The sequence below is a fragment of the Somniosus microcephalus genome, chromosome 4 (assembly GCF_052327205.1).
Source record: "Somniosus microcephalus isolate GS21.2 chromosome 4, FLI_Smic_1.0, whole genome shotgun sequence".
Classification (NCBI taxonomy): Eukaryota; Metazoa; Chordata; class Chondrichthyes; order Squaliformes; family Somniosidae; genus Somniosus; species Somniosus microcephalus.
Window position 1 is genome coordinate 225,791,081 of NC_140990.1, and position 26,784 is coordinate 225,817,864.

The 26,784-nt window shown below is 40.0% G+C and overlaps 1 protein-coding gene across 4 annotated transcripts in view; it reads right to left on the minus strand.

The window, feature by feature from the left end:
* Nucleotides 1-2,886: 2,886 nt before the first annotated feature.
* Nucleotides 2,887-26,784, minus strand: part of pms1 (PMS1 homolog 1, mismatch repair system component) — a 128,883-nt gene continuing 104,985 nt past the window's right edge. For 3 of the 4 annotated variants that reach the window (XM_085985873.1, XM_085985874.1, XM_085985871.1), the window contains 4 exons: nucleotides 10,494-10,976; nucleotides 9,708-9,838; nucleotides 6,953-7,113; nucleotides 2,887-3,917 (listed from right to left, as the gene is read on the minus strand). In XM_085985873.1, the coding sequence (XP_085841999.1) occupies nucleotides 3,753-3,917; nucleotides 6,953-7,113; nucleotides 9,708-9,838; nucleotides 10,494-10,976 (940 nt within the window). In that variant the 3' untranslated portion in view covers nucleotides 2,887-3,752. The remainder of the gene's footprint in view (nucleotides 3,918-6,952; nucleotides 7,114-9,707; nucleotides 9,839-10,493; nucleotides 10,977-26,784) is intronic. The other variant, XM_085985875.1, reaches the window with a different exon arrangement.

Below are 26,784 nucleotides of genomic sequence, written 5' to 3' on the forward strand. Positions count from 1 at the left end.
CTTTAGTTGGAAGTTACTTGTATCGATGATGTTTCTGTTGAATCAGTGGAATTTACTTGGTGTTTCTCATTGCGGTCGATACTGTAGAAACATCACAGAAGTATTTTTCATTTAAACATTACTTATCCTTAAATCTTTCTATTCTTTTGTGTTCTTTCTTTGATTTATAAATTATGTTATTCAACTCACTACAAATAGAAAGTCCAATATTTTATTCAGTGCTGGGTGATACTATGAAACTCAACTAAGTTAAATGCAATTAACATTTGGAAACAGTGGGCAAATATCACATGATCAAATGTCACTTGATTAAGCATCACATGAGCAGTGTCTCAAGTGTGAAATTATCCACTTTGGTAGGAAGAATCGAATAGCAGTATAATTTTGAAGGTGGTGAGAAACGAGTAAATGTTGGTATTCAGGGGGATTTGGGTATCCTTGTACACAAATCACAGAAAGTTAACATGCAAGTACAGCAAGCAATTAGGAAAGAAAATGGTATGTTAGCTTTTATTGTAAGGGGGTTGGAGTACAAGAATAATAAGTCTTATATTGGGCTTTGGTGAGACCACACCTGGAGTACGGTGTACAGTTTTGGTATCCTTACCTAAGGATATACTTGCCTTAGAGGGGGTGCAACCAAGATTCAACAGATTGATTCCTGGGATGAGAGGGCTGTCCTATGAGAGATTGAGTAGAATGGGCCTATATTCTCTGGAGTTTAGAAGATTGAGAAGTGATCTTATTGAAACGTATAAAATTCTTCAAGGACTTGACAGGGTAGCTGCTGAGAGGCTGCTTCCCCCGTCTGGTGAGTCTAGAACTAGGGGGCATAGTCTCAGGATAAGGGGCAGTCATTTAAGACTGAGATGAGGAGAAACTTCTTCACTCAGAGGGTTGTGAATCTTTGGAATTCTCTACCCAGAGGGCCATGGATGCTCAGTCAATGAGTATATTCATGACTGAGATCGATAGATTTTTGGGCACTAAGGGAATCAAGGGATATGGAGATAGGGCGGGAAAGTGGAGTTGATGTAGAAGTTCAGCCGTGATATTATTGAATGGTGGAGCAGGCTTGATGGGCCATATGGCCTACTGCTGCTCTTATTTCTTATGTTCTTAGTTGGGCATTTCTTTGCATTGGACCGCACTGATCCACAAGTGTTCTATTAGGATCAGCCTTGAGCCATATCCATGTAAAAAGGACTCAATTATGAAATTGTGAACTAGATATCTAAATACATTAAGTGGGAAAGAAAAAAAGGATAGCAATTTGTTGTAGAGGCAATCAGTATTCTAGATCCAGAGGCTTGGTACTTAGGTCAGCAATTGAGAAATAGCATTCATCACAGATATGAAATGATGCCACTAATGATAAGTACAACTAATTTAATGCAACAAAGAATACGAATCAGTAAAAAAGAAAAACCTGAAAGCGAGTTAACTTGCCAAAATAACCTGCTCCAGTCCAATATAATTATTAGAGCCACAAAATACAATTTTAGTAAAATGAGGACTAAAATGAAGGATAGAATAGTAACCCTATTTAGAAAAGATGGGAATAAGTTCAACTCTAGTTCTACATACAGCACTGGGTCAGAAGTATTAAACATGTAAGACATGATCTGAAATATGTGGGCTGGTTATCAATATCTCAAAGAAGGTAGCGGACACAGAAAATAAACTGTAGAGATCAAAAACAATCCTCAGTACTGGAAATCAAAAATAAATAAATATCTTCGCCCAAAACATTAGCCTGTCTTTTCTCTTTTTAGATGCTGGTGGAGCTTGTGTATCTTCAGCACTTTCTATTTTAATTAAAGAGAGAATCAGCTGCTACTTCTGCAGTAATTCATTCACAAAAAAGTCAAGCATCCCCTAGAAAAAACACACACCCTAGACATTTCTGAAATAAAACCAGAAAATGCTGGAAATGCATATCAGGTTGGGCAGCTTTTGTTAAGATCCTTCATCAGAATTGCGTCTCACTCGAAACAGAAGCTATCTTTTCTCTTTCGATGTTGACTGACCTGTTTTTATAGTGAACATACAATATGTTACAGTGGAGTGATATAAATCTTCATCTAAGCTATGAGACAGTGTCAAATGCATAGCTGAAGTAACTACTTCAGTAATAAAAGCAACATACTGTGGATGCTTAAAATCTGAAAAAAACCCAGAAAATGCTGGAAACACTCAGCAGGTCAGGCAGCATCTGTGGAGAGAGAAACAGTTAATGTTTCAGGTCGATGACCTTCCATCAGAACATATGACGAAAGGTCAGCGACCTGAAACGTTAACTCTGTTTCGCTCTCCACAGACGCTGCCTGACCTGCTGAGTGTTTCCAACATTTTCTGTTTTGACTTCAGTAATAAAGTTGTTTCGGTTGCAACTGGAAAGCCAGGATAAGAATAGCAGTCCAAATCAGGAATCCTGAAAAATGAACTACAACGAGCAAGATGGAAGGAACTGGCCTTTTTCCATTCCATATGTTCTTACAAATGATCAAGGAAGTGATGTAGTTAAATTCTATTGTGCTAAGGGATCTAACATATAGGACTGATCAGAGGGGAAGAAAATGTAATGGGACTGATGGACCCCTTTTCCTCTGTGGGGGGGAAAAAAAAACATGTGTAGAATCGGAAACATAGGTTTGCAGAGAAAACCTGAAGTGAAATGCAAAAAAAATGTTTCAGCACCAGATGTATAAAAATTGGTTACAGATCTGCACTTTCTTTGCTTTCTGGGGAAACATGACTGATCTCTGGGGGGGGGGGGGGGTGCAGTTTGCGCTGCTGAAAAAGGTGTGTATATTTTTGTATGAGAATACCGTGTAATGTAACCCATTGCAGTTTACAAATCTGGTGACTGGTGGAGTCTCAATAATTGGTTAAATTATACAAAATTCTCTTTATTTATTTTTTTACAAGTATCATTTTGTTTCTAATGTTATTTCTAAGCATGTAAGGTACAACACCCCTTTTCGATTCAGTTAAGAGTTCATACAATTAAGTACCGGCTTAAGGGGGGGTGGTGGAAATCTCCATTATGGAAATTTCTGATTCCAGCTTGTTCATTGGGTAAGTGGTTTCCCACAAGGAAAAAGGCAAGGTGAGAAACATAAATTGGTCCATGACACACTTGTCCTTATCCCAGCTGCTGATTTACAGAGTTGCACTGTCAAAGACAGGGGAACAGATGGGGTGCTTACCTTCTCCACTGGGGAATGGCACATAATGAGAGGGTGAGGAAATAGAAATATCTGCAGTGAAAAAATAAGGGCACAATGGCTGAAACCTATGCACTGTGTGAGCAGTACACTGTATATGCTGATATTACATACACCATTGCTTTTATGCTGTTGTACTTCAAACAGTAACCCTGGATATGCTAGGGTGCTAAGAGTGGAGCTCTGAACGCTTGCTTGTATTCTATCAGAAATGCATGTCGTACTTTACCACAGAATGTACTGAATTATATTGGCTTCCTAATTGCTATAATGAGGAGTTTAGAAATGGAGCGCAAATGAAGAAAGAATTCACCTTTGAGGAAACAGTAATAGCATTTAGAATGCAGAATATTCTAATTTCACATAATTCGTTGAACTCAAAAATTATCAAGTCATTATACACCAATGCTTCCATGTGGCATGTTTTTTGCTTGCATTCAAAGATTTCCGTCACTGCACCTCCATATTGCATTCTCAGTTGTAACAATTGACGTTAGTTAGCTGCGCTGTGTTTTGTGCCCATCAGTCAGTTTCTGGTATGCTTGCTAAATGATGCAAAAATGGACGGCCATGAATACACTTATTGCAGTCTTTTCCCAGCTGTTGCTGCATCCTTAACATTGTATCTCCTATGTCTTCCCTTGAGAAATGCAGAGGTAACTGTCGAGCCAGACGAACAGCCTCTCCCTTCGGAAAAATATAAATCAATACATTTTAATAAGCATTTAAGCAAAATTATAATTAATGTGTTGTGAGCTATAAGCTTTGAGTATTGAGTTGCGTTTTGCACCATATACACTTTCACAAAGTTAAAAAATATATATTCTTGCCACACCCTTCCCTTACTCTCCTCACAATTTTAGGTCCCTCGCACCATGCACTACAACACAAAACAAAGGTGTAACAGTCTACAAAGAGGTTTATGAATTCTCCCGCTGAATTTTTTTTCCCCCATGGGGAAGCTTCAAACCACTGCTTGGCAGTAACTAATAACACAGAACAGATGAGGTATTCATCATGTGAGGGAACTGCAGATATCAACCTGCACCCTACCACTCTATGATAGAACATATTGACATACGTATCATTTAGTTAAACTGTGAGATTACCAGTGTAAGAGTTGCTTTGCTTAAAAAGTTGCAGTGCACCAGAGTTGTCAGAAAATAATTTCTTTGTCCTTGTCTCAGCCTGATATATAGATAGGAAATATGGAAGTGTACTTAAGACACTTACTTCCTAGCTTCATCCATTATGAAGATATACAGAACAAGCGGGTTGTGTATACACGTCACTGGATTCTGCTCTTTGCCCCTTGGTTCTGGACCTGTGACTGGCAGGAACGAAGGGGCAAAGGACAAAGGTCAAGAGCGCAAGTACACAAACCAGGCATTCCTGAAACTGACCTCAGTTTTGAAAACTTGAGTACCTTCACAATAGAGAATGGTAAATTACATAAGAGAAGGACATACACAGAACATATTAAGGAAAAAAAATATGGCCTGAAACTTTAAAATTAACTTTCAGCACCAAGTTAGCACAGCAAAATCACATCTTATGTTCATTTCTAAGAAATTCAACTGTGAATTAATATGGTATTGACATTGACTAGAATTTTCCCTTGGTGTAAGTGAATGTTTTAATCAGTGAACCATAATTCTGCCTTATTGACAGAGTCCTGAAATTAATTAAAAATTTGCACACAACTGAATAGGTGGTAACCTTCACTGGGAGGGAGCCCACTTATTCTACAGATTCTGTGCGCTCGTTCCATTGAGGCAATCAGCTGTGTTTGGTTATCTTTGTCTTCCCCTCTCGCCGATAGCCCTCTGCTATCTCATCTGAGTGGCCATTTTTTACATGAACCTGGACCGTGAGTATCAGCATCCAAGAGTAACAGCCAAGCCTGATCCAGTTGTAACCAGACATCCATCCAAACACACTCACTTTCCAGTAAATATCATTAGAGAACTGAAGCAGGAACTTTGCCCAATTTTACCCTTTCATTGTCAGACAGCTATTGTAGTGTTTTACCCTTTCATTGTCAGACAGCTATTGTAGTGTCTTTTGTCAATATCCTGGTTGAGATCAGCTAACTCAGCCTAGGCCAGGGATCAAACCTTCAGTTACCTTTTACATAAAGCAAATGGAAAACTAAATGATGGGGTGCACTAATTACCAGCTTTACCTCTTTGCCTGACCATAAAGTAAACCTTCTTGTGCTAAAGCCAGAATCAGGGATCAGATAAGAGATGGCGGGGGAGAACGGTAAAAGAGCACAAAAGTGTCAGAACTGGTAAAGGATATACCTCAGGCCTCATCAGCATATTGCTGGTGAGCTGGGAGTATCCAGAAGCGGCTCACCGGTTCAATGAGGATGGAATTGGGCTGGCTCTTGGTTTTCCTTGGGGGGGGGGGGGGGGAAAAAAATCAGGAAATGGGAAGCGATCGGGAGGGAAGGAAATGGGAAGCGATCGGGAGGGAAGGAAATGGGAAGCGATCGGGAGGGAAGGAAATGGGAAGCGATCGGGAGGGAAGGAAGGGACAATCAGGAGAGGGAGGCAGTGAGCGGGAGATAATTACTTTTTGGTTTCGGCCTCCAGCGTTCCCCTGAAGGACCATTGGCTAGGCCACACGTAGACTTGGTTATCCTGAATGCAGCTGGCTCGGCATTGCTGTGTTCAGGTCAGCTGCATTTCGGCAAGGGTGCCTCAAGCAGGCTCCCTACCTGCATATATAAAAGGGACAACCGGCTTTTTTAGGTGCGGGCGCTGGATGCCGATTTTAGAGCTTTTACCAATATGGCGGGAGGCGGCTAATGGGTGCGTCATCAACAAATTTCTAGGCCCATGGCATTTGTTTATTTGTGCTGCCTAACTTTAGGTGAGAAAAATCACAAACATGGTTTTTGAATGTGTTGGGATTTCTGTGCCAGTACCCTATGATGCATGCGCTCTCATCACAATCTTAATAAAAATAAATGACATCAGACTCGTTTTCTCATGCCCCTCCCTGCATTATTTCCCCCCCTTGTATTGCTGAACTATGCAGACAAATCTTTATTTTAAGCCACTTCAGATGCAGAGTATTTGAAAAATACCACTGGCAATTTTATATAAAAGGAAAGCATATCGCTTAAAGTGGCTTTTTGTGTGCTGGAAACTTTCAAAAAGTTTCTTATAGGCCAAGTAGCCGGTTAGTGCACCAGTGAATGCTTCAACATGCTGTGCCATTACGTTGTACTCAGGTTTGTGTCTGAAATTCACTATACTGCTCAACTTCAGTTGCAGCTATCAATGGCAGAGTGGAGGCAACGAGTTTCCCCTGAGGAAGGAGGCAAAAATAGAGCGAGGAAGACATTCCATTGCTTATGAGCATTCCCTAGCTGCCAAATTACATAGCACCATTGCTAGGAGCATATCACTATCCCCTCCCCCATCTTAGATGAAGGCATGGAGAACCTTCGACAGGAATAAAAATACTTGAAAGAAAAAGTTAAAACATCACATCACTTTTGTAAATATTGTAAAATCACTTCATATCACTAACATCTAATTTTACCTCCCTAACATCAGTACGCATAAAACAATGAAACTGGCTGAACAGCACAATTTTATCCTGGTCCAGTGTCATCAGGTTTTCATTATAAAACTTTTTGACTGCCACTAAGACCACCTGCTAACTAGATGTATTACTTTTTGGGCTATTTTCCACAAGTGTCTTACCTCCAAATAATTTACAACCTTTAGAGGTCTGCATTGGTACACACTCTGGGCATTTTTATTTAAAATCGCATTCAGAATCTCTCGTAAATCTGATATACCATAGAAAGGTAAACACCTGGCCATTTCTTGAATTTCCAAATGATGCTCTGTTGTTGAAGCACCTAACCATGAAAAAGGGAAAGAACAATTCTAGATTTGAAATGTTTTAATTTTTAATATGTAATAAGTATTTGCATTACATGCAATTAAATAAGTGAATACATTTTAAGTGATTATTTAAAATGCTAAAACTTAAATACAGTACTAACTTAAGAAACTTTCCTTCTGTACCACAATGAACTGACAAGTACAAATGAGCTCTGTTTTGAAACTGAAGTGCTATAGCTATTTCAGCTTAAGTTAACTACAGCTGCAAACCTTTGCAAGGTTTATCAAAAGTTGCCTCAGGCACTGACTTGCTCCTTGTGTTAACAATTCCCACATGGCCTGAGTGACATTTGGCAACCTCTCGGGGATGGCAATACTAAGCAGATTTAAACAAGGCAGTGTGTCTTTCCCCAAGAAAAGGAATCAGTTGTCAAATATGTTTAATAACAAATTTCATCCAGGGTCAGTGCCTGCATCACCCTGCACAAGGAGCAAGCCCCAGTGGAATGTGTGAGTGACGTATTGCTGAATTGCACATATATGTTAGAAGATCTTCCTGGCAGGGACACTGAAAAACCATCATCTCAGCAAGAGGAAAATAAATCTTCACATGGTGACCTTTCTTGGAAATAACCATTCTGTTTCAAACAGTTTCAAGTGGAAATGTTCTCTAGTTCCATCCAGAGAATCTACTTCCATTAGTAAGATTTATAATTCAGTACAAACTTCTTTTTTCACTTTTCTCTAATTTTTCTATTACAGAAAGACTCCCAGTTGGACTTCTAAGTTTTATAATAAAACCAAAGCACTTGTTCAAAAATATTATATTGCTCAATATCAAAGATTACGATTTAACTCAGGAATTATTAATCTAAAATGGCAAAAGTCAATTTTTCTTCTTTTAAATTTCTTTCAAAATAGAAACTAGCAAAGCCAAAAGTCAACAATTCAGGTAATAACTCAGTTTTGTCCTTTCCCTCACTACTCTTCCTTTTGACTATTAATCCCTTTAGTAAAAAGAGATGGTACAGTCCAATCTCCAATAGATATGGTCAGTGATGTTCCTTGTTAGCCCACCAGGAGGCACAATTAAGTGGTTTTCTCTTCCCCTTTTACTTCATGTTGGGAAGTTTTCAGGATTAACTTCAAAATTGAGAGCATTCATGCACCTAAGTTGGCAATTTAAAAAAATGGAGCCGATTTGAAAGTTCACTGAGGTTTAAATGAAGCTACGTTGACTGACTAAATTAAACCTCAAGATAGCAATTTAAAAACTTAATGCCAATGGGAACATATATTGTCCACAGGATGGGTACAGTGTTGAAAATTATTAAGACGACAAATATTTGCTGTACAACACCAGCTGAATCTTGGTTTTGCCTTTTGGTGACTTGTACATACCAGCTCAGGTATCTTTTACTGAACTTTATTTGGAACATCAACCTCAAAATCTCTGAATATTTTAAGATCACTAAGTACCTTTTGCAAAAACCTTAAATATGGTGTGTGGATTATAAAATTCTAACAGTGAGAAAACTGTCAATCTTTCAACATTCAACATTTGTTACTGGGAGATTAATGCAATGAAGTTCCGTAAATGGAAATGTTTGTGCTTGTGCCAAAGGCCAAAATTCTACTTTTCCCCCCAGGTGCACAGCTTTGGTTTGATGTGCTGTCACTACAAATCTGCTGCAAAGGTTAGACCCCTAAAATTTTTTCCATGTGAGGAAGGTGTGCCTGCAAAAAAACTCATGCTCTTTCTTGCACTGACCAGTTACTGACACAGCAATTCTGTCAGAATAATGTATTGCTATTATTGGGTGGAACGCCTTATCTCTGACACATTTTGTATGTTTTATGGATGATTATGTAAAGTATAGATTGCTGGTGACCCAAAAACTGCATTTACCAGCAAGGAGGTCATGACAGAGAGTGCCTTTACACCTCAAAGCTCGTTTTAGTACATATGGCTTAAATATAGTTTAATAGGCTAAAGTAACCTTCCAGTTTCACCAGCTGGTGGAAAATACACAAAAGACTGGGTTATAGTGGAAATAACCAGAAAATGAATCCCACCTTGACCATCATTCAGACAACTTGTAGATGGAGTGCTTTGGCTCAGTATTAATGGATCTGAAAAGTGTCTAAATATCACTTACTAATGCTCTACTTTATTTGCAGTTATGGTACCAGTTACTTAAATCAACAAATATAATCAGAGTAGACGACTTATCACATTCACATAAACAAAACAATGGTATTGCTACAACGCTGCCTCAACAAGGAGATAGTGACGCTCTCTCCAAAGGATTTTAGGAATTCATCCATTTCGCTTGTTTGAACAAAAGCCAATCTTTGGATCAAACACACAAATTAGCCGGAGATTTGAAAAACCTTCAGTTGTATATTTAGAAATAGGTGCATTACACTTAAAATTCTCAGCAATAAAACAAAACAGTACGTTTTAAAATAATGAAGTCCTTTGGAGGAAATAAAAGAGAACTTCTTTCCTTAATTTCACATCTATTGCAATATTTGGCTTATTAATATAAAATGGGGTTATACTTTAAGGATTACAACACAGTTAATCTTTGTGCTTACAACATACCTGGTATTAGTTGTATCTTAAACCCATTAGATACAAGTCTGGGATCTGTAAAATAAGTTATTCCATTCAACGTTGTGCATTCCTTTTGCATATTACAGAGACCATCTATGTACTGGGGTCCGCCAAGCAGGCTGAAACAAATCAGACATCAGGTTAGTCATGGCAATGGCAAGTAGTAGAATGCAATAATTAACTGGTACAATAGTTCAAGTGCTTCGCTCAAATTTCCTAATGTCAGCTCGCACCATTGCAACCATCACTGCTTAACATGTTTTTAATAGATGTAGTTGGAAATGAAAGGAAACAATGGTCATTGGTCAAAAGAAGACAATGAATTCTGGAGAAAATCTAAAGCAAATAATACTTTGAAACTATAGCTAGAGTTCAGTGCTAATTAGTTGCATCAACTATCACTGAAGGAATTCATGGTACTGGTTTTGCAGCAAAATTCCTTCAATACAGACAAGGAAGACATGTGTACTGTATTGTTTTGCTGCCTGGTAAAGATAACACACTCACAAAGCTTAATTAAACTATGCTCGTAACTATTATGGAAAGCAGTCTGCAAGAGGGAGTATTTAAAATTTTGTTCAATGCCTTAATTACATCATCATACATTTGAGCTGAAAAACATTAATGGAAGTTCAATAGAGTTATAAAATGTATTACAAGTAATTATATTCAAGGAGAACTAATGCCAAATTGCACTGATGTTAAACTTTCAAAGTTATCTATACTAAAAGCCTACAGGATCTAAGGTGCTATACACTTTGATTACATTGTTACCTGTTAGTTAGAGCTATTGGTGCATTGAGAGCCTCTGTTTGAAAAATGTGATTCTCCATCAGTCTTCTAAACAGTAGAGCTTCCTCCACTCGAAAAGGATTTAGCAACATCAGCTTCCTTTCAGAGGCAACAACCCATCCATTGTAAGAAGTCAAGCAATTAATGAGATGAAGTCTTTCACCACCTGAGTCACGGTTTTTGGAAAGTCGCTCAAGCTGTTTTTTTAAAGAGCTTAAAGAAAATGGAACATCTATTGTCTTAGAAGGCAGTTCCAAGCTGGTTTTGTTATGGATTTGTGACTGGAAAAGTTTATCCAAAATTTGCTGGTTTGAAAGTGGTGCGCTGTGTTTGTGCTTCTTTACAACTTTAGTTGCTGGGGCCAATTTTAGTCGTTTCTCCTCTTCTTGATGAGGATTTTCTTCCATTGCTTTCTTTAGCTGTAAATTGTATCTGTCTTGGTCTTTCGCAGCTTTCTCCTCATACCTGTAGAAATATTGCTTTATTTAAATACTCAAATTGAAAAATAAGCTACTACAGGAGTATTATGCTGCACATTTTGGGACACTCAAAACCACTTCTTAGTTGACCCAAAATGCGCAGCATAAATTATGATTTGGCCTAGGGTACAAGACCACCCCCATGAATTGGTGTCACACTACTTTGGCTCCAAATTGCCTGCAGTATAACTGTAAACCTAAAATATTTTTTTTAATGCAGGTTGTAGGAACCAGCAAAATCATTATTAAAAGTGGTGAATTTTATCAAGGTTTGAATTTTTATCATGAGTCAAGAGAAACAAAAATTGTTGTAAAGACAAGAAAATTTGTAATTAGTAAGGATCTGCTATGTTTTAATTCAAGTTAACTTATTTACTTCAGATATAGAAAACCATGGGATATAATATTGTGTAATATCCAATAATTTACATCTGAATGCACATAAACTTCAACTAAAAAGAATCAAACTCAGTTTCGCAACAAATAAAAGTCTACATCACTGTATCGAGCAACAGCTCCTCGAAGTATTTGTTACACAAAACAATGTACTATTTTGAATGTATTGATTGTAGAGAAAAGTAGGGTCACCTCAGCTCATTTCATTGAACATCAAGATGCCATGGCCGAGAAGGGGCACGCAAGAGCTACTTGGTGGGGACATCCATTCAAATGTTTCCTTCCCCAGTGGCAAGCCACCTGATGCATCCCCATCAAGCCAGCAGCACAATTGAGATCAGGAGCTCTATGGCAATGTATGCAGGTAACTGGTGATATAGGCTGAGCAATTTCACTGAAAGTTCAAATGGATACTCCAGAGAAAGCTCACAGAAACTGTATTTGTCACCCTTCAAGTAGCTTTTCCCCAACATTAAAAATTACATTTGAAGATAGTTATCCAAGTTTTATCTTTTTCTTTTAAATACATAAACACATTGAGATGATCATAGTCAGCACAAAATTTCCATATTAACTTTTAGAATTAGTATGTAGAATTAATGCTATTTGATGTAGAAGTGCTGACTGAAAAATATTTTATTACAACAGTGCGATTAGGTGAGATCAGATGAGAAGACTAAAAACACCGTCAAGAAAGGAGGACTGTCATGTTGTAATAAAATGGTATTTTCAGTTAGTACTCAGATCATTGCTGAAATTGGGGAAGTGCCAGACATAGGACTTTTATGCCATGTTCATCTGCTCTGAAAATGAGCACAAGAATCCAGCAATGGTGATAATCATCCCTAGGATTCATGCACAAAGAACACTGTAAAATGCTTACTGGACTCTTGTATTGGGAATACAATCAAAGCCTAATGTTTAATGCAATTTGAAGCTACAATTAGAAAGACATTCCAAAAAAACTTGCTATTTTTCTCTGCCATTTTTATGCTTCAATTCTGAAATGGAATCAAACAAGCTTTTTTTACAAAACTGAAAACAAGCAAGAAATATGCAAATTTAGAATTCTAAATTACTTAGGATATAAGCTCATGTATAATAGTAATACAAGTAGATTTGAAAATACTCAGAATTTCAACATTACAACTTTTTCGTATTACTTTACAATGTGAAATAAGACAAAAAAAAAATCACATATATAGCTGGCTTTCCAACCTGGGCTGCTAATGTCTATCCATTCAGCCAATGGGCTTTTAAAGCAATTTGGTTCGTTAGAAGCACCTCTTTCATGGAATCCCTAAAATGGGGATTCTCTGTTTTTATACATGCAAATAAATTTCAGTCTTCACTGTAAGCTGGGAAAATGACTTCAAAATAGAACCATGTATTCTCATCCCAAGGGGAGAGGAGGAGCAACAACAACAACTTCCATTTATATAGCAGCTTAACAACAATGTCCCAAAGCACTTCACAGGGGCATAATCAAAAAATGGAGAGAGAGGCTGGCAATACTGTTTCTCCCTGTAAGCCAAGAATGAATGGAAAATGCAGCCCTCAAGTGATAATGCACGTGTTTTTAATACTATTGTACAGTAGCTAAAATAATAGAAAAACACATTATCTGGCTATATTGCAGATAGGGAAACATTGGGTTAAGGTAATTGTTTCGTGATCTGTGGATGTAACTGGAAAGACATTTTTTAGTTTTACATTTAATAAGCTACAAAATATTCACATTAAAATAGTTTTAAACAATACTCTGTTAAAAGGTATATATTCTCTGCATGTTTAAAAATATATTTAAAAACAATTATAAACTTGGATTTAAGCAAATTTTGCTACTCTCCCACTACTAAGCATTGAAATTCTCCAATCATTAGACTGCGCCTGCAGAGAACAGTTGCCAAAAATCCACAACAACAGGCTAATGATGTTTGCACCTGGACTTCATTAACCTGACATAAAATTTAGCACCTATATTGTAACTTAAAAAACCCCCATTACAACACAGTTACATGGCAAATTTAATTGTAAGAAATTATCTCTCCTATTAAGGAAATATATTTTATTGTGTAGCACAATTTACTGTTTCCTGTTAAGTAGTGAGAGATAATCACTTTTTATTTGAACATTCAAAGTCAATTAAGTGCAGGTATTGTTAAAGATTTAAAAAATAGATTCTTTTCTTCAACAGTTGTAACTAATTATGATTTACCCAATTCACATATGGTACCTTTATTCAGTTCAACCTATTGAATCTAAGTGGGTTCCTGGGACAAGCAATAAATCATATCCAAGAAGTAGTGGAAAGACTGCTTCAACTATAACTGTTGAGATAGAAACCATCTGCTACCTGTACAGCTGGAGGGGAAAAATCACTTCAACAGAAACTTAATCCTTTAACAGAGTTACAGCTTTGACCTGACCACTGAGTTATGTACTGTTACCAATTAAAAACTCTGCTTCTTTTTGGATTATGCAAGTCTTTGGTGTGGTCACCTCTAGGCCTTATACTAATTATCCCCCAACCCCCATTCGTTTTCCTCCACCAGAGGTGCAGCTGAAGGCACTACAGACTCCCCTACAGTTGCCGTGACAAGCAAATGGTTGGCACAGTAGGATTCAATAATTAAGATTCAACTAGTCCCTCAATCAAAGAACCACAGTCATATTACTTTAGCACCAAGTTATCTAGGTTTCCTGCCCAATAGCTCAAAGAACACAAACTGCACAATCTGGGATGACACACGGCGGTTTCTTAATGGAGAAGAATGACATTTAAATAAGGAAGAGTGAAGAAGGGTGGAGGGGAAGGAAGGGCAGATTTTAAAAAGGCAATTTTAAAGCAGTTTCCGCAACAGCTCACTGGGTAAAAGAGACTTTGTCAATTTAGCAGTAAGCCATACAGACCAGAAGGTCCCTGATTCAATTCCTGATCCAGGCTGAGTTTCCCGATTTCAGCTGGGGTACGAGAACTGATCTCTGCTTCCCAAGGAGGGGAAACTTCAGCCAGCGTTGCTGCTCCTGATTGCTGTCCAATGGCCTCCCACCAGAAAGTGTTCATATGGACAACAGGCAAGACCAGGATCGGGCTTTGCTGCAATGTGAGCTAACTCAGCATAAACCCGGAACGGGGGGGGGGGGGATCTTCCCAGTTTACGTAACAAAGTTACACAATATGTGGTACGCTTATCTCCTGATCCATCGGGGGAGCTCTGCAATTATTCTGATCTTAAAAATGAAGAGAATGGATCCCATTTTTGGAAGAAAAACTAACTGTAGGATGTTCACAAATATAGGCTTCTCAAGTCATACAATGTGTTCCACAGTAGTTAGGAAACACTAAAATGTGCATCCAATCTTTAGCATATGTAAGAAGTCACACAACACCAGGTTATAGTCGAACAGCTTTATTTGAAATCACAAGCTTTCGGAGCGCTGCTCCTTCGTCAGGTGAAGTGAAGAGTTGCATATAAGCACAGCATATATAGTCAGAGAGTACTGCCAGGTGATTATAGGTAATCTTTCTAACTGCCCTTTATCACACCTCGGCAGAGAGATAATCACAGCAATCACAGGTGTGAATGGTGTCCAAACAGGTTAGTCAGGAAAACATTACATCAAAGAACAATGAGGTGGGGTCACAAGGGGTCAAATGTTGCAGATGTTGGGGTCTGTATGAAAAACAAAAAACTATTTTTTGCTGGAAATCACAGCAGGTCCAGCCGCATCGGTGTAGAGAGAACAAGCCAACGATGACTCGAGTCTGGATGACTCTACGTCAGGTGGAGTTACATGTAGCCTGACATGAACCCAAGATCCCGGTTGAGGCCGTCCTCATGAGTGCGGAACTTGGCTATCAGTTTCTGCTCGACGATTTTGCATTGTCGTGTGTCTCGAAGGCCACCTTGGAGAATGCTTACCCGAAAATCGGAGGCTGAATGTCCTTGACTGCTGAAGTGTTCCCCGACTGGGAGGGAACACTCCTGCCTGGCGATTGTTGTGCGGTGTCCGTTCATCCGTTGTCGCAGTGTCTGCGTGGTTTCGCCGATGTACCATGCTCCGGGGCATCCTTTCCTGCAACGTATGAGGTAGACAACGTTGGCCGAGTCACATGAGTATGTACTATGTACCTGGTGGGTGGTGTCCTCATGTGTGATGATGGTATCTGTGTTGATGATCTGGCATGTCTTGCAGAGGTTGCTGTGGCAGGGTTGTATGGTGTCGTGGTCGCTGTTCTCCTGAAAGCTGGGTAATTTGCTGCGAACGATGGTCTGTTTAAGGTTAGGCGGCTGTTTGAAGGCGAGTAGTGGAAGCGTGGGGATGGCCTTAGCGAGGTGTTCGTCGTCATCGATGACATGTTGAAGGCTGCGAAGAACATGGCGTAGTTTCTCCGCTCCGGGGAAGTACTGGACAGTTGCCCGCAGATCCGAAACACGATGGACGTCTTGGCACTCTACACCAGTATCCCCCACGATGACGGCATCGCTGCGACAGCCTCAGTACTCAACACCAACAACAGCCAATCTCCAGACGTCATCCTACAACTCATCCGCTTCATCCTTGACCACAATGTCTTCACCTTCGACAACCAGTTCTTTACCCAAACACACGGAACAGCCATGGGGACCAAATTCGCACCCCAATTCGCACCCCAGTACGCCAACATCTTCATGCACAAGTTCGAGCAAGACTTCTTCGCTGCACAGGACCTCCAACCAACGCTATACACCAGATACATCGATGACATTTTCTTCCTATGGACCCACGGCGAAGAATCACTGAAAAGACTACACGATAACATCAACAAGTTCCATCCCACCATCAAACTCACCATGGACTACTCCTCAGAATCGGTTTCATTCTTGGACACACGAATCTCCATTAAAGACGGACACCTCAGCACTTCACTCTACCACAAGCCCACGGACGACCTCACGATGCTCCACTTCTCCAGCTTCCACCCTAGCCACGTTAAAGAAGCCATCCCCTATGGACAAGCCCTGCAAATACACAGGATCTGCTCAGACGAGGAGGAACGCGATGGACACCTACAGACGCTGAAAGACGCCCTCGTAAGAACGGGATATGATGCTCGACTCGTCGATCGACAGTTACGACGGGCCACAGCGAAAAATCGCATAGACCTCCTCAGAAGACAAACACGGGACACAACCAACAGAGTACCCTTCGTCGTCCAGTACTTCCCCGGAGCGGAGAAACTACGCCATGTTCTTCGCAGCCTTCAATATGTCATCGATGATGACGAACACTTCGCTAAGGCCATCCCCACGCCTCCACTACTCGCCTTCAAACAGCCGCCTAACCTCAAACAGACCATCGTTCGCAGCAAATTACCCAGCTTTCAGGAGAACAGCGACCACGACACCACACAACCCTGCCACAGCAACCTTTGCAAGACATGCCAGATCATCAACACAGATACCATCATCACACGTGAGGACACCACCCACCAGGTACATGGTACATACTCATGTGACTCGGCCAACGTTGTCTACCTCATACGTTGCAGGAAAGGATGCCCCGGAGCATGGTACATCGGCGAAACCATGCAGACACTGCGACAACGGATGAACGGACACCGCACAACAATCGCCAGGCAGGAGTGTTCCCTCCCAGTCGGGGAACACTTCAGCAGTCAAGGACATTCAGCCTCCGATCTTCGGATAAGCATTCTCCAAGGCGGCCTTCGAGACACACGACAACGCAAAATCGTCGAGCAGAAACTGATAGCCAAGTTCCGCACTCATGAGGACGGCCTCAACCGGGATCTTGGGTTCATGTCACGCTACATGTAACCCCACCTGACGTAGTCATCCAGACTCGAGTCGTCGTTGGCTTGTTCTCTCTACACAGATGTGGCCGGACCTGCTGTGATTTCCAGCAAAAAAAGTTTTTTGTTTGTTTTTTGTTTTTCATACAGACCCCAGCATCTGCAACATTTGACCCCTTGTGACCCCACCTCATTGTTCTTTGATGTAATGTTTTCCTGACTGACCTGTTTGGAGACCATTCACACCTGTGATTGCTGTGATTATCTCTCTGCCGAGGTGATAAAGGGCAGTTCGAAAGATTACCTGTAATCATCTGGCAGTACTCTCTGACTATATATGCTGTGCTTATATGCAACTCTTCACTTCACCTGACGAAGGAGCAGCGCTCCGAAAGCTTGTGATTTCAAATAAAGCTGTTGGACTATAACCTGGTGTTGTGTGACTTCTTACATTTGTCCACCCCAGTCCAACACCGGCATCTCCACATCATGGCTTCAATCTTTACCACGATACTGGATAAATTCTATTAGAGCCAATAATTAAGTTGAGTAAATATAAACTAGTTTAATTCAAAATTGAATGAATTATTTCTCCCATCTCATTTAAGATGGCTCTCCACATCCATATGCATTTTCTTAATCAAAAGGATGAGTTAGTACTGGTTGAGATGTCTGTAGGCTTAAATGCCAGCACCATTATTCTGCCAACATTAGGAGGTATGGCATAGAAAAAATTATTGTATCACAAACAGAATTTTACTGTGCAATGAATGTGTTCGTATGAATACTGGAACAGTAACATAAAGGTAGCACTAATTCACAAATATAGGAGTAACTGGATGTACATGAGCACAATGCAACTGTTGCTGACGAAAGCACTTTTGGGAATTTCATCAGTCCCCCCTTTACAATGGCTGTGGTAGATTGGGAGGAAGGCAAGTTGACAGTGTAATGGCTGGAATAGCTGAGGCCTTTAAAGGTAATGGGATTGAGGTGTCAAACCAAATATTCCAAACATCTCCAAATTGGTCTTTGTTCTTGGGATGTGGGCAACATTGGCAAAGTTGCCAATCCCTAGATGTCCTGATAAAATGCTTGAACTGCTGCAGTTCTTGTACAGATGTTAGGTAGAAAAATCCAGGATTTTACTTCATCTGAAATGTTTCTTGTTTCTTGACAGAAAAGAAAAAAAATGACTAAGATAAAAAAAATCCCGTTTCTGACTCTCGAAACAAAATTGACCAGTAATACTTTCCCATGAAATACTACTTCTACTTGAGGTGATTCCGTGCTGCGTTGAAGCTGTCAGTGCTTTGAAAATCTCCGTTTATATTGGTAAATTTCAGAACACCTGTGTAACAGAGAAATAAATGGGTGCATATGCAGTCATTTAGAAATTGTGATCACAATCAATTTTCACAGAAACGTTTACCCTTTCCATTCCAGTACCTCCGACTCCACAGAAGTCTTTCAGATCCCCAGCTCTTCCTTGCATACTACAGTGTCTTGAGCATCCCTTCCCACGACGCTCCAGGTGCTGCTGCCTCTAACCCATTGGCCTGAGTCCCAATGCTGCTGCCTCTTGCTGTCTGCAGTTGTACAGGACAGGAGAAGACAGGATAGAATAGGATAGGACAGTTAAAAGAAATGGGGCAAGATGAAAAGAGGCAAGGAAGAAAATAATCAGGGAAAAAGTGAGAAACAAGAAAAAAATAACAAAATGCACAAGAGAGACAAAGACAAGTGAAAGAGAAGTAGGGGTAGAGAAAGAAAGAAGTGAAGGAGGTTGAAATGGCATGGGCTAAAAACTCCAAGAAACACCAAATAAATTGAGAGTGGGACATAGTGTTCACGTATGATTCAAAAGCGATTTAATCATATGAAACTTGCCAGATAGTTGCGAAACATGAATCCAACCCAATGCTCCAAAAGTATAGATAGCATTTACAGCAAAGAGACAGGGCATTCGGCCCAACAGGTCTATGTCGGTGTTTATGCTCCACACGAGCCTCCTTCTACTTTATATCTGTAGTGATCAACAGCATGTCATTCTATAGTGGACACTAGGTGGAGCCGTAGAGCTGTATATAGCTGTATGTATATAAGACTACACTACCCAGCTGTATAGCTATTAAGACATTACCCATGAGGCACTAGGCTACCCACAAGGCAACAGTCAAGATGGCAGCCTGCACACAGGAGCACACATGCTGCATCTCCACAGATACTGTACCTAGAGAACGTGTACTGAATAAATGACTAGCTAGAAGCTAGCTGTGTTCATAATAAGAATGTCTAGTTATTAATGAACATAACATGGTACCAGGGTGGTGAAGATCTGCTGAAAATTGTGAAAAGTGACATGGAGAATTTGAAGCCACCAGAGCGTTTGAATCTCGAGGGAAATGTCGACTACAATTGGCGGATTTTTAAACAACAATTCGAACTCTACATTGCAGCCATCGGATTTGGTACAAAGCCAGACGCAAGGAAGATAGCGTTGCTGCTCACGGTTGCAGGCCCACAGGCGATAGAGGTACTTAATACATTTGTATTTAATCCAGCGGAGAACAGAGAAAAATTAGAAGATGTGCTAAAAAAATTTGATGCACATTGCTCTCCCAAAAAGAATGAGACGTATGAAAGATACATCTTCCGTTCTCGGACACAGCAACAAAATGAGACTTTTGATAGCTTTATAACTGATCTGAAACTGAAAGCACAGAAATGTAATTTCTCTGAGCTCAAAGCATCCATGATTCGTGACCAGATTGTGTTTGGTATTCATGATAAAAAAGTCAGGGAACATCTGTTGAGAGAAACCGAACTAAATTTGGAAAATGCGGTGAAAATATGCCAAGCCAGCGAGCTAGCTCGAAAGCACGCGAAGACTTTCAGTGAAATCAATAATGATGCGATTGTAATGAGTGATAATGCTGCTGTCGGTGCTGTGTCCTACAAGGGGAAGAAACGTGGGCAGAACAGAAATGAAAAGCAATCGGAGGATGAAATTTTTAATTGTAAATGCTGTGGTTACAAACACCAGTTAAGACAATGCCCAGCGTTTGGAAAAATGTGCACAAAGTGTAATGGAAAGAATCACTTTGCCAAACAATGCTTTTCAAAAGTACAAACTAAGAAAGGGCAACGAGTCAATGTAATTGAGGACACTGATTTAAGTGAGACATTTTTTGTCAGAATGGTGTCATGTGACGATATCAAAAAAGATACAGAAAATGTGCAGCCCTCAGAAATGGACAATGCTGAACATAAAGTCAATGCAGTAAAAGTGGACAAATGGATGATCCCACTGCAGGTAAATGGAGCATTAGTTACCTTGAAACTAGCCACTGGGGCAAAAGCAAACTTAATCAGTATGAGTGACATTAACAATATGAAAGAAAAGCCCAAAATACAGAAAAAGTCAGTACTACTGAAGAACTATAATGGACAGAAAATAGATAGCTTAGGTGTATGCAGACTTAAAGTGACAGTCAAAGACAAAGTGCATCATCTCATGTTTTCTGTTGTGGCTGAAAGACTTGATTCGATACTAGGTGACAAAGCTTGTGAAGACTTAGAACTGGTCAAGAGAGTCTACCGTATAAACTGTGCCATAAGCAGACCAGATGACTCAGGTGCTGAAGCAGAGAGCCCATCAAGGATGAAAAGGCCAAAGGGTATCCATGTCTTCAAAAAGCCTAGTTTCTCCAAGAAGAAAAAGACTAAGCACAAAGAGAAAAAACACAAGGAGAAAAAGTCCAAAGATATAACCGCAGCAGATGTTGTTAAGCAGTGGAAAGAGAAAAAGAAAAAGAAGAAGCCTGCACCAGAGCAGGAAGCAGTTCCGGTGGGTACTCCTTCTTCCCTCAGGCCAATCTTTGGTGTTCCATTAGCCGAGGCTGCCGAGAGGACTATGCTGTATGATGGGATCCAGCTGCCAGCAGTTTTTCGAGAGTGCATTGACTACATTGAGAGTTATGGCATGAAGAGTGAAGGAAACACTGAAACCCTCTCCAAGCAAAGATCGCAAGGAGACCTCGATCTATACAAGAGCAGATTGATGACAATGCCGCAACTGCATCTCGTCATTCACCGCCAGAACAATCTCATGAAGACACATCAGACTTACCCGTGTTGAGAAGATCCACACGTGAAGTAAAAAAGCCCGATAGACTTAATCTTGGAGTACAATGTAAAGCTTTGAAAATGTGTTGACTGTTTTGAAAATGTTTATGTTTATAGAGCACTAACAAGTGTGTTACTGATATTATCTTTATTGTTTTCTTGAAAGTTGATTGATATTGATTTTGTTAAACCTCAAAGAAAGGAGGATGTAGTGATCAATAGCATGTCATTCTATAGTGGACACTAGGTGGAGCCGTAGAGCTGTATATAGCTGTATGTATATAAGACTACACTACCCAGCTGTATAGATATTAAGACTACATTACCCATGAGGCACTAGGCTACCCACAAGGCAACAGTCAAGATGGCAGCCTGCACACAGGAGCACACATGCTGCATCTCTACAGATACTGTACCTGGAGAACATGTACTGAATAAATGACTAGCTACAAGCTAGCTGTGTTCATAATAAGAATGTCTAGTTATTAATGAACATAACAATATCAATACTATTGTCTTCCACAAGATGACTTTCCTTGTACATCTAACTTAAAGCATAACAGATATCATTGATAAAGAATCTGCTTTGAAAGAGTAGCATTTAGCATTATTTATATTACATTTCAGCAGCAAGTAGTATATAGAGAAATAAAGAATATAACTTTTAACTGAATAACTAGTTAACTTTTGATCACCCATAGTTTAGTATATTGCATGTACAAGCGTACTTCTCACTTCTCCCTTCCCCCAATTTCTGTTTCTGAAAAACAGCAAGTATTGTGTCATGGTAAAATAACTTCACGGGTCAGAAGGCCACTGAGAATGAAGAACAAGCAGGGCATGACATCAAGAGTAGCAGCATAATGGACATCTAACTGAAGGTTTACAATTACAAGAAAATGATTTGCATGATCTAATGTGACAGGGATTATAGCTTTCAGAAAATATAAGGGGGGGGGCAGGAGATAATATGCTTTGTATATAATTACAATAAACTAAAGCACCTCTAAAGTATTCATTTGTGCGTATACAAAATTAGTCACATTTAGACACTTTAAATAAAACGTATATCTGCATGGTTAAGTAAATATATTCACAAGCCAAATGGATGAAAGCCATCTTGTGGAAGACAATGGTATTGCAAACTTTTGCCATTCACAATTCATGTGAACATGGGTTAATTCTTGGAGCTAGATACGCTCCAGCGATCAGAGACATGTAAATGGTTGAGATACTGGCAGGGTACATCAGCTGCAGATCCAAATTTGTCAAAGCACTTTGGAGAGCATGACTCAGTCAGAGAGGGAACAAACTTTTCCCGTACATGGATCAATTTTCTTTCTACAGGAATTCCCCATGGTGCTTTGGAAGCACTATAAATCACTGAAAAGATCGGGAAGTATTTGGTACTGTATAGTGCAGAACTACAACCTCTCTCAATTTATACTAAAATTAGCCAGAAGCATATAGAACTGTAACTGTAGTTTTAAATCTGACTCTCACTAGCAATACTATACAGGTTTGCCATTGCACAATGTGGAATTGCACATGGGGAGTTAAGACCAAGTGTAATTTTCAGGTGAAGTGGGGTTAGTTGATTGGGGTTAGTTAGATAATTGGACCAGGATGCAGAGATGGAATTCAGTCCCCATTTTAAAGTCGTACATATATTCCACCCTTATACTTTGACTTGATGTTATTTAGTTTAATAGCAAATCTTCTGGAAATGTTAGTAGCAGAGGAAAATAATTGTTTGGAGCAAAAAAGTTTCTTTGCAGTGCAGGCTGTGGAGCTGGGAGACACAGGACTGAGGTGCTGCAGCACTACCACTGGCAAGTGGGTGTGATTACAGCGTGACCGGTTTAGAGGCAGCTTCCATTTACAATGGGAAAAGTTGACACAAAAGCAACTATGATTTGTAGACAGGAAGTAATTTATCATGGAGCTGCACAGTTAGTCGGAGAATATCATCACATGTCTTTGTATTGCAGTTTCCCTCGGTCTCCTCTGCTCTGTCTTTCTCTTGTCTTCGCTCTTTTTGCCACTCTGTTCTCTGTGGTTATCCTTTTAGGTGGGAGTTGGTTGCAAGGAAAGGAGCTATCTATGGCCGCAAGCTGTATTTGAGGCAAGGATTGTGGGGAAAATATAGCCCTCAATGTCTCCTTTCTCATCTCCCTCAATCATGTGTGTTTTCCCCCCATTCGCTCCCATCATGTCCCCTACCTCATCACCATCCCTGTACCCAATCGCCTTCCTACCACCCCCTCAATCCAATTGCACAACCCTTTATGTTCCCCTCCCTTCAGAGTCCTTAAGTAAAAACTTCAATAAGTCATTGAAAGACGCATACAATAATTCAATGGATAAATGTAATCACCTTAGTGAAATTTTAATTTTAATTTGGTTAAACTCTTGTTTTGGGCAAGGCCTTATTTTGGACATTAGAAATTTTAATTGCTGAGGAAAAAATGATGGATGAAATGAATTTTTCAGAAAACATTTATGAGAATCATAGCAACCCAGTGGACCAATTGCGCAACCAGGCTGATGAGATTACATAAATATCCACATTATCATGGAAAATGTGGACACAAACCTGTAACACAGGAAGTCGAATGGCACAGACAGGAAGGGAGCAGATGCAAGATTTTTAATATATTGGCCCAGTAATTCCTGTCACAACGCGTGAGTAAGGACGGGGTACTCACGCGTGTGCCAGGAGGAATTGTCGGTTTTCAGCATGCACAGCGCATGCGCTGAAAACCGGCATTTCCTGTCCTCTGACCCACGGGGTTAAGAGGCTGAACGCATGCGCGGTATCGGGCAGCGCGTGCGACTTGGATTTCCTGTATTTTTACAGATTTGCGCTTGTGTAAAGGCCTCCGGTTTTTACGCATTGAAAAACCACACGCAAGTACTTAGTTTTACAGGTAAGTGGTCTTTTAGTACAATTTAGAATTTTTTTCCCACAGGTTTATTATTTTTAAAGAATCTACAGTAAGGTAAGTTTAGTTTTAGACCCTATTTTTTAAAAATTTATTTTTTTCAAAAATTTGATTAATTGTTTAAAATAGTTTTTTAAAGTTATTCATAGTTAATTTAATTATTGGGATGCTTTTTAAAATTTTATTTAAAGTTTAAGTAGTGTTTTGGGGTGCAGTACTTTTCATGAGTTTGACAGTCTTTACTATCAAACTTATGAATGAAGTTTCCCCTCCCCTGATTGGCTGAACAGTGCTCGCCTGATCCCAGCCGGCACATCGCACTAACTACGCCGCTGGGTCAGGTTAGCACAGCGCGCCGGGATCAGAACCTGGCCACTGACAGGAAATCCACTGCGGGCCAGATTTCAGATGTCGGCGCGCCGGGTAAGTGCACATCGGGGGCTTGCACGCGCGGCAAGCCCCCGACAGGAATTACTGGGCCATTATAGATATATAGATTTATGAGACCCACAAACCACAGACAAAAATACAAAGATACCTTTAAATATAAACGATTGCTCACTGAAATTGGTTTGTATTCATCAGCTGTTAATGAACTATGTTCCAATATAATTCAATTCTGAGTTACAACATTTATCTACCACATAGTCAAAAGGTTGTGGGTTCAAGTCCCACTCCAGAAACCGGTGCACAAAAATCTAGGTTGACACTACAGTGCTGAGGGAGTGCTGCACTATCGGAGGTGCCGTCTTTCAGATGAGACGTTAAACCGAGGCCCCGTCTGCTCTCAAAAGAGCCCATGGCACTATTTCGAAGCAGAGCAGGGGAGTAATCCCCGGTGTCCTGGCCAATACCTATCCCTCAATCAACGTAACAAAAACAGATCATCTGGTCATTATCACATTGCTGTTTGTGGGAGCTTGCTGTGTGCAAATTGGCTGCTGTGTTTTCTACATTACAACAGTGACTACACATCAAAAGTATTTAATTGGCTGTAAAGCGCTTTGGGACGTCTGGTGGTTGTGAAATGCGCTATATAAATGCAGGTCTTTTCTTTTTCCCCACATATAAAAGTACATAGGGCCATCATACCAGAAAAATGCAATACCTGAAACTATAAAAAGTAACGCGCATTTATATAGCACTTTATCATGTCCTTGGGATGCCTCACAGTGTTTTACAACCAACTGATTACTTTTAAAGTGCAGTTCTGTAAGTAAACACAGCAGCTAATTTGCACACAGCAAGGTGCCATAAACAGCAAATTAATGAATGACCAAATAATCGGTTTGTGGTGGCGTTGGTTGAGGGAGGAATGTTGGCCGTGACAACTGGGCGAACTACTTTGCTATTAATAGTGCCAAGGGATCTTTTATGTCTACCTGCTCGGTTTAAAGTCTTATCCGTCACTGGGGTGTCAGGTAGATTAGGTGCTCAGTTCCATAGCACCACTTGAACCCGCAATCTTCTGGCACAGAAATAAGAGTGCTATCAGCTGAGCCAAGTAATTTTCATAAAGCACCAGCAAATCACAAATGAACAGCTGCAGATCATACCAATGAACAAGTAGCAAGTGGGAAGGAAAACTACCAATCATAAATCGGAAATCGGAGAATCGTTACCAATAAAAACCAGTTCTCAATGTTTTTTGAGAATATTTTTGGCCACCATCTTGTTTGGTCAATAACCTGAGGAACATAATACAAAAAGTAACATTTGTAGCAATAATATTGCATGATTCACACCAAAGCCATTAAATATAAAACTGTCAATGACCTCTTGGAAACCTATCGAATAAGCAGTCTACCAGGAGCCTGGAGCTCAAGTTTTGCGCCTTTCCTGGAGTTTGCTTCATTCAGCTAGGCTTCACCCCCCAATATTTTTCTGGTCTCTGCACTTGTGCAACAAGTGAAATGTTGCCATTCTTTAAATGATTATATATTTTTCAATATGTATAACCAATGTTGGCACAAGTACACAGCTTTTGTAAATGTGTATCTGAAAGCAACAAGCAGAAAAAAAGGAAGAACTGTACCATTATTTAGAACCTTCTTGCCACTGGAATAAAAGTCCTGAATTTAAACATGTTCAATGAAGTAGGCTACACTATATATATGTATAAATAAAGGAAAGATACAAATTAATTTAAATCTCATCACCTTTTATATTTCTTGAGTATTCACTAAAAAAAAAACCCAGAGCCATTGGACAGTCTGCTGGGCATGGAGGTGTCGCAGTCTAAGTAAGAGGTTCCAGGACCAGTTTCTCTGTCAAAATACCTTTTATACCGCCATGGATAAAGGAAACCTACAAGAAGCCGTCTATTTCTCAAACCAAAAGTCTGTTCATTTATGGCTGTAATTTGCGGCCCCCACGGGTGCGCACGCGCCCATAAGGGCCGCGCAAGTTCCGGGCTTAGGCATGCGATCAGTCAAGAATTTTCTTGACAGATCACCTGCATCCCCTGGAAAAGGGCATCTGCGGGCGGAGAGTTGGACTATTTGCCCAACTTCTGCCCAGCGAATTCC